This window comes from Gekko japonicus, unplaced genomic scaffold (assembly GCF_001447785.1).
Source record: "Gekko japonicus isolate JY-2015 unplaced genomic scaffold, Gekko_japonicus_V1.1 scaffold1404, whole genome shotgun sequence".
NCBI lineage: Eukaryota > Metazoa > Chordata > Lepidosauria > Squamata > Gekkonidae > Gekko > Gekko japonicus.
The window spans coordinates 246,506-255,445 of record NW_015174882.1 but is presented as its reverse complement, the minus strand read 5'-3'; the positions used below and the strand labels follow the sequence as shown (position 1 = coordinate 255,445).

Below are 8,940 nucleotides of genomic sequence, written 5' to 3'. Positions count from 1 at the left end.
GCAGCGCCGCCCCCGCCAGTCCAAAACAGTACAGTGGCACCTTTAAGAGCAAGTTTTATTCAGGTACAAGCTCTCCCTCCTCTGCGAGGACAGATCTGCAGGTCCCCCCCCCAATAGCTAGCAATCCAAAACAGTCCAGTGGAGCCTGAGCGGTGGGTGTTGCCTTCTGACACACTTCCGGTGATGTCAGGTGGTGTGGCATATGCAAATGAGTTGTGCAAATGAGTTATGCTAATGAGCTCCTGCACCTCTTTTTCTACAAAATGACCCCTGGTTCAGATAACAGGGCACATAGCATGGGGCTATAACTCTCTGGCCTCATATTACACACAACACACACCAGAGGGACTTTGGTGACAGGAGCACTGAGCACAAATAGCAAAGGAAGAGAACAAACTTTTGGGATATAGCAGAGTTTTGCCCAGCCATAGAAGCGTGATAGAGGGCAGTAAATAAATCTCCCAAGACGTATATTGCAAAAAAGGTAGATCCAGTTCACATTCAGGTTGCAGTCAAAAGAAGAGAAAGAAGCCTAATCTAAAGAGTCCTTTCCCTATCGGAAAAGGCCAGCTTGTCCGGCATAATGTGTAAGGGGGTATGAGGGCATTGTCTCTACGGGAGAGACCCGCAGAGACATGTGTCTCCATGGAAAGCCACGTGCAGTGAGTGAGAGGACAAAGCCAGAGAGAAGAGGGGTAAGAGGACAGCACCCAGGTTAAGACAAAGAGAGGCATCTCATTCAAGGAGATAACACCTCGCAGGGCTCTTTTTGTAGCAGGAACTCCTTTGCATATTAGGCCACCGCCACCCCCCCATTGTAGCCAATCCTCCAAGAGCTTACAGAGCTCTTCTTACAGGAGCTACTGTAAGCTCTTGGAGGATTGGCTACATTAGGGGTGTGTCGCTTAATATGCAAATGAGTACCTGCTACAAAAAGAGCCCTGCGAGGGATGTAGCCCCCCCCCCAATGTCCAGGCATGCTGACTTGCTCACTCCAATACAGAAATGCTAGCAGTTGTCTAATGCTGCCCTGCTGAGAACCTTTACAGGTGCTCATTCATCCTACTGGAAAAGATTAACAGCAGGATATCCTACATCAGGGATCCCTAATGGGCACTCGCCAAAACAGAGCCTCTACTCCCCCAGTGGGTGGTGATGGTGCAAGGACAAGGAACCACACACAGGTAAGCAAGGCAAGGGTAGTCCCCCACCTTAAACTAGGACTGCAGCAATTGTTTCTCCCTGCCCTCCTGTGCCTGCTGTATATATCACCTCAGCAAACCTGTCTCCCACAAAATTTACCTTTACCAGCAGTAAATATTACCATCCTGAAAGGGGAGGGGACTGGCAGATTCATTAGCACTACATTATTGTGCTGAAATACAACAACAGTCCAGGGTGACCTTCTGCCACTCCATTATGTGGTACTGCTGCTGACCAAACACCTATGATGCCTATATGCTTTGTAGGATCAGAACCCCATGGAACAGTCCTAGTGATACTGCAGAAACAGTTCCAGTGCAATTCCATATAAGTATGCATAAGCAGTGGCTTAATTCCCCCTTCCCACAAGTGCATCCCATCATGTGGTAACCCCTAAGGTAGAGGAGGGAGCTGAGGACCTTGCCAGAACACCATGTGCAGACCTTTGTAGTCCACTTGCTCTTTGCTTTTACTGTGGGACAGTCCTCGTTACAGTCCTTGTGTACCTCTGGATTCTCTGTAGACAGCCAACCCCAACCGGAAGAGAAGTCACGAAGGGTCCCCATCCCCAGTATGCTGCCAACAATCTGCTGAGTTTACCACACAACCAATAGCTGTACTGACCAGAGGGTATTGAGCTGCTCTGCTGTGGGGTTTCCAACTGACCTGTTCTAGCCTTGCTTCTGTAACCTAGGGTTGCCAACTGCCTGGCTAAAGATTCTCAGGTCTTTGAACCTTTCCTCATAAAGCTTAGTTTCCAGATCCCTCACCATCCTAGTCATTCTGCTCTGGTGTAGGGTTGCCAATTGCCTGGAGGAAAAAAAAACCACGTCCCTTTAACAGAGGCTTCATGGGATGCCATTTACAGTGCCATGTAAAAATTTTGCTTCTTTCCACACATTAAGCATCTATTAAAGGGATAGAACATTAGAGATGATTGTACTGAATTTCTCACTGGATTGATTGCCATGCAGAAAGACTTGCTTCTAATTATTTTTCAACATGCTTTACAATACAGGTATAATTTCATCCTTCATCTGGCTTGTTTTCTTTTTATTTCAGATTTGGGAAATGTGAACTTTTAAAAAGTCTTTATTTTACTTACTGTAGTGAAGAAACAGCAAGATGGCTAAACCTGGAGCAAAAGGAAATGGAAGACAAATTTATTGGAGAGTTGTCCTATATTGTCAGCATTGTCTAGTTCCCTGATTCTAGGATAATGATTAAATAAAAACAGTAACATTCTTATTTTTACATGGATTCAAAATGGTTTACAGTACAAAACAGGAACACAAAATATCCTAATCATTAAGTATACCAATATCAAATAAGTAAAAAAAATAAAATGTATAATTTGAATTAACTCTTGAAGAGAGTTTGCATATGGCATCTGACAGCAAAGCTGGTTCTGTGAACTTAGGCAGACCATGAGAAGGAGGGCAGGAAGGGCTGTATCAGTATTTAGTTCTCGGGGACCAGGGAAATGCTGATCGCCACTTTGGGGTCAGGAAACAATTTTTTCTCCAGGCCAGTTTGGCCAGGGATCCTGGAGGATTTTTGCCGTCTTCTGGCCATGGAGCAGGGGTCACTGGGTGTTTGTGTGGGGGGAGGTATTTGTGAATTTCCTGCATTGTGCAGGAGGTTGGACTACATGGTCCTGGAGATCCCTTGCATCTCCATGATTCTATGATTCTAATGTGACTGTTTAAAATGGGAAGAGCATGACAAGGAAAGTTAACTCCAGTCTTGTGCTCGAGGGGTGGGAGGGTGTACAGGGTGCATGCAGAAAACTTGTTTGGTCATTCAACTGGTACACCTCAGTTCCATTTGCAATTCTGACTACCACTGTCACCAAGTGGCCTTGGCCAAGAAAGTGGAGAAACGATTCTGCACAGAATGAAATGCATGTGTGCATTCTTGTTGTTCTGTAGGTACCATAACATTGGTACTAGTAGTTTAGGGAAAGTAGAGTGTTTCTGAAAAACAGACTGAAAATCAGGAATACTTGTATTCTTACTCTGGCTTCATAGATTTCATGTGAGAAGTACTGGTAAACACAACAGTGAAAACTGAACAGTGAAAAGGCCAACACTATGCTGGGGATTATTAAGAAGGGAATTGAAAACAGATCAGCCAGTATCATAATGCCCCTGAATAAATCAATGGTGTGACCTCATTTGGAGTACTGTGTACAGTTCTGGTCACCACACCTCAAAAAGGATATTATAGCATTGGAAAAAGTGCAGAAAAGGGCAGGTAGAATGATAAAAGTGTTGGAACACTTTCCCTATGAAAAAAGGTTAAAACGCTTGAGGCTCTTTAGCTTGGAGAAACAATGGCTGAGGGGTGACATGATCGAAGTTTATAAGATTATTCATGGGATAGAGCAGGTTGAGAAAGTACTTTTCTCCCTTTCTCACAATACAAGAACTCGTGGGCACTCAATGAAATTGCTGAGCAGTCGGGTTAGAACAGGTAAAAGGATCTACTTCTTCATCCAAAGAGTGATTAACACATGGAATTCACTGCCACAGGAAGTGGTGGCGGCTACAAGCACGGATGGTTTCAAGAGGGAATTGGATAAACATATGGAGCAGAGGTCCATCAGTGGCTGTTAGCCACAAGTTATAGATAGGAACTCTCAGGCTGGGGCAAGTGATGCTCTGTATTCTTGGTGCTTCGGGGGGGGGGAGGGGGGGGGCTTCTAGTGTCCTGGCCCCACTGATGGCACCTGGTATTTTTGGCCACTGTGTGACAGAGTGTTGGACTGGATGGGCCATTGGCCTGATCCAACATTGGCTTCTCTTATGTTCTTATGAACTCACAATGTGCCTTCTGCTATGTTAACACTACTTGAAGCGTTCATAATTATAAACATATCTGAATACTGCATTACAGCATTTCAGGTGAGTAGCCGTGTTGATCTGCAGTAGAAGAACGAGAGCATAGTACTGTAAAGAGCAAGGAGATTTCAGAGTCAAAGCTCCCTTCTTCAACTCTGGTGAAGGGAACTTTTGACATTCAAAAGTTTATATCCTGGAAATCTTCTTGTTTTATAAGTTGGTACTAGACTTGAATCTTGCTGTGCATTAGAGCAGCATCTGTTTTAGTCATCGATCATAACCAGAAATGTGAAAGCCATGCTGACAAGAAAATTCTTTAATACAGTTTTATCATTGTCCTGGACAGTGCATCAGATTGCTTTCTGAAAACCTCAAGCTGCTGCTGCCACAAAAAGGGATGCGGAACCTTTTTGCCACCAGCCATATTTCTGCTGCAAATCACCCCCCCCCAAGCTGCCTTTACTTGCATAACATTCCAGAAACATATTTATGAGCATAAACACATGTCTGAATTTCAGACACTGGAACCCTGTAGGAGGAAAAAAGCTTGGGAAGCAATTTGGAGCACAAAAAAGGCCAACAGGGAATATGTTAACACCCCCTGTTAAGCAGTTAAAAAACAAACAAACAGCTGTCAGTGCTTTTTTTACAAACTTGCCCCTCAGAATCTTTAGTTTCCTAACAGAGTTTATGGAATATTCTCTCTTCTGCAAGTGTTTAACTAGTTATTCACAGCTTTAAAAGTGCCAGAATGTACCGTAGAACATTCAGATAAAGATATTGGTTGATAGGTGGCCTTCTTTGAATGTGTCAGAGAGTAACTTGCCTACTTAGTGAGAGGGAAGGCAGAAGCTCTTTTTTGGGGGGGGTGGGGAAATGCTGTTCTTCTCCCTCCATAGCAAAGTGCATCTGCTGAAACCCCCCTCTTCTGCCTAATATCCAAGTTACACTGGTGAGGGTTCCCAAAAGGCCTGAGAAATTTCCCAAGTCCCCCAACCCTGTTCTCTGTTGCATCTGATCACCCCAGCCTGTCCTAATACCTCAAGTCTGTGAACAGAGTAGTTGACATTTACAACTTAATTTTTAAAAAATTGTTGGTCTTCAGTATTGGTGTTTCTTCCTGCCAGCTTCAAGACATGACATGTATTGTACAGCAGCATATTTAAAAAGATGAAATCCAGCAAAGCAGTTCATAATCATCTGCATGTTATTTATTGAAAACATACTTACCAGCCCCAGTGAACATTTGGCTCATGCTGCTTGCCATGTTTCTGGATCCTGTCCCTCAGAAAGCAGATGGATGTGCCTGGAGTATGCCTCAGCTCACTCTGTTTTTATACCACAAAGAGTGTGTGTGAAGAAACCACATTTCCCATCCACCTGTGGTTACGGTGTGTTGCAACTGAAGTGGTGATTACAGAATTACATCATCACAAGTGGCTAATCAGTTTTTCTTGGCACTCAGAAAGATGCCTACAAAGACTGGATGTCCAAAAATCAGGAAAGGAAAGGAGAAAAACACCTAATAGACATTAGGAGCAAAGAAATGTAACAGTAATTATGCTGGTGGTGAAGGAGTGAAATGATTTTTGCTGATTCCCCTTGGCTTGATAGACATTAGGAGCAAAGAAATGATTTTTGCTGATTCCCCTTGGCTTTTTTCCATCAGGTGAGTAGCTGTGTTGATCTGCAGTGTCATCACTCGTATGCTGTTCATGACCTCTGACCTCGGAATCTGAATTCTAGGGAGTTCAGGGGGCTGCAATGGCGGGGGGGAGTCCTATAAGTTTCACTCCACTGACAGTACTTTGGACCCAACCATAAGAAATGTACTTTTCTGCACATGCTGATGCAGGAGCAGTCTTCAATAATCTGACATGTTGCATGATCAGATCTCATCGTAGTCCAGCTAGAGAGGTCACAAGCTTTGTGGCAACCACAGCTGATATATGGACATGCCCTGTCTGAAAGCCATGATGATCTGTGAGCTGAACATCCTGTCTGCGATTTGCCATGAACACCCGTTGAACAGCTTTGCAACTGTTCAGTAGTTGTGGTCGTGACCAAGTTTCATTTCCTTGTGGAGTGGGGTTTTATGACCCTGCCTTGCATGGTCTTATGCATTTGTGTGGTAGGTGAGATGATTCTACCCAGGGTCAGGAATGGTCAGGTAATCTTGGCCTCCCCTGCCTATGGAATCACATCACAGAAAAATCATTGGGTTAGTCATCCTGCAAGAGACACTAAGGACTGCCCTGGAGTCCCATTTGGTTTATTGCCATCTACTTCTATTGTCTGCTTATTACTGTTTGATTGCTGATTGTTTTAATTTGATTTTATCATATGTTATTATTGTTTGTTTATATATAAGTGCTGTGAGCCTCCCTGAGCCCGTCTCAGGCTAGGGTGGGATATAAACCCAATAAAATAAAAATAAATAAATAAGATAGTTAAATGACATGAGGGGGCAACTATGCATTCCATGGTCTGTGCAAAAATACGCATACATTAAACAATGTTGACAACAAAGAGTGAAATGAAATAAAATGGTATTTTTTTAAAAAAGCACACTTATCAGCTGATTTATTTGCTCACTGTTTATTTAAATGATTGGATACCAAGTGGTATATGACAACAGGTCTATGGGGGAGGGAAGGAGGGAAGGTAAGACTCCCATCAAGCTCAGACTCTGCATTCACAAAACTGCTGATTGCATTGTAGTGTATTGTCTGAATACATTAAAAGTAATCAATTGAACATGTCTGAACTGTTCACAAACAACTGAACTATTTGAAAAATTGGCTTTCTGTTTGCTGCCAGCAAACAGACCATAAACCGAACTGGTGGTTGTTCAAGGACCCCTAATTATGGCTATGTTTACTTTTTGATCCTAGGATATGGTGAGCGTTACCACAGACTCGCAAAAATGTGATCATTGTGAGCCCCAACCCCCACCAAGCTTGCGCTGGGGGGGAGGGCTGATTTGCCTCCTTGAGAGGCAGAAAGTAGAAGACACCGATAGGGGGCGGAGCCAGCCTATTTAAGCCTGGCTCCTGCCCCCTACCGCTCCAGTCCTTTAGCGTGCTTGGGAGAGAGCATGTCGGGCTCTGCCTCCTCGCCTGGGCAAGGGGCTGCATGGGCTGCTTGGGGTGGCTGCGCTGGCGGCCCAATCCTGGGTGCCGCGCCAGCAGCCTGCTCCGGGGGTGGGTGGTGCTGGCGGTCTGATGTGGGTGGCAGCAGCTGTGGCCCGGGGCTAGCAGTCATACTGACGCCCTGCTTTGGGGGGTGGCGGCAGCCCGAAATGAATGGCCGCACTGGTGGCCTGCTCTGAGGGGGCCGCACCGGGGGCCGCCATGCTGGGCGTTGTAGCTGGCCTGGGACCTGCCCACATTGGCGGCTTGCCATTTGGCCCGGGGCCACATACAGGCTAGATTTGGGGCCGCGTCAGAGGCCAGCACCTCTCAGTGATTTAAACATCTAGAGACCTCTTTCTACCTGGTAGAGGGTGGCTACAGTATGTAAGGCTGCTGGCCACCCACCCCTACCCTGCCATTTCTTCCTCCTTCACCACCGTCCTCCTATTAGAAGCCTTTTCTTGCCATACATTTCATAGGGCAGCCATTTTCTCTCAGTAATTGCAGCAGTGGCAGCCATTTTAGGATGGTTCCCTAGTCAGCCATTTTGAGATTGTCCTTTAGGAAGCCTTTAATGGAAGGGAGTTCTGGAGGCCAATTAGGTTTGAAATGGTACTCCCTTTACTTACTTTTATTACATTTTCATGTTGTCTTTTCACCTGATTTGAAGCTCAAGGGGCAAATAATTTGTGTGCTGACATGCCAGCTTTATTACCTCTTTATATAAGGGAAATGCCCTTGATCTGACGCAACACATGATCTGCACCCAGGTCCCCCACCCATTTGATTGCACCTGGACACCATGAATGTTTGACTGGTGTAGTAAGAGGTGTAGCTCAATGGTAGAGCATTTTCTTGGCATGCAGAAGGTCCCAGGCTCAGTCCAGTTAAAAGGTACAGGCGGGAGGGGATGGGAAAGACTTCCACCTGAGACCCTGGAGAGCCATGAAGCGGGGCTGTAGCTCAGTGGTAGAGCTTCGCTAATGTAGTTGCTGGATGGGCTTGTTTTAGTCAGAGCTGTTTTCTCAAGGACGGTTCTGGAAGGAGCTCTTTCGGCCCTACCCACCTTGCAGGGTGTCTGTTGTGGGGAATAGGAGGGAGGAGTTTGTGGGCCACACTGAGGCTTCAAGTGAGGGGCTGAGTATAAATCCTATGTCCCCTTTCCTTCCTTCCTACATCCGCTGTTGTTGGCATGGTTTTTAAGGTAGGATTAGGGTACTAATCTCTGCAATAACTGCCTGGAGGGCATTTCAGGAAGAGATCAGTGTCCCCTCTAAGCCAAATAGGTGTGGGCTAGCTCACAGCTCTGGATCATACATTTTGTCTTGGCTCGGGCTGGATGGCTCCAGAGCAAACTGGTTTGTATAATAGTCAAATCGCTCGACCACAACTTTGGTGCCATAGCCTCTCATAGGTGGAATTTTGCTCACAAGACTTCACAACTTGGAGGGAGTATTGGAAGAGATGGGTATCAGTGACAGACCATCTGCTTCATGTGCATATGGTCCTGGGTCCCATCTCAGCATCTTTAGTGTAAGGATTTGGAGATGGTGAGATGACAGACCTCTGCCTAAGACATGGAGAGCCTTTGCTGCTCTGAGCAGGCAATACTCATTAATTAATTAATTTATTATTTATTACATTTCATTTGTATACCGCTCACCCCCTGAGGGCTCTGAGCAGTTCACATTACATTATACAACACATGCCAATCCTAACCTAGGGCCACATACAAGGGGGAAGAGTGACTAGCCTACCAG

The 8,940-nt window shown here is 45.4% G+C and overlaps 1 protein-coding gene across 1 annotated transcript in view; it reads right to left on the bottom strand.

The window, feature by feature from the left end:
• LOC107121883 (chitotriosidase-1-like) overlaps positions 1-5,346 on the bottom strand; it is a 20,217-nt gene extending 14,871 nt beyond the window's left edge. Inside the window, exons 1-2 of the mRNA XM_015424893.1 lie at positions 5,277-5,346; positions 2,309-2,338 (exon numbers count right to left, since the gene is read on the bottom strand). Of these exons, the coding sequence (XP_015280379.1) occupies positions 2,309-2,338; positions 5,277-5,313 (67 nt within the window). The 5' untranslated portion in view covers positions 5,314-5,346. The remainder of the gene's footprint in view (positions 1-2,308; positions 2,339-5,276) is intronic.
• Between the last annotated feature and the right edge of the window lie 3,594 nt (positions 5,347-8,940).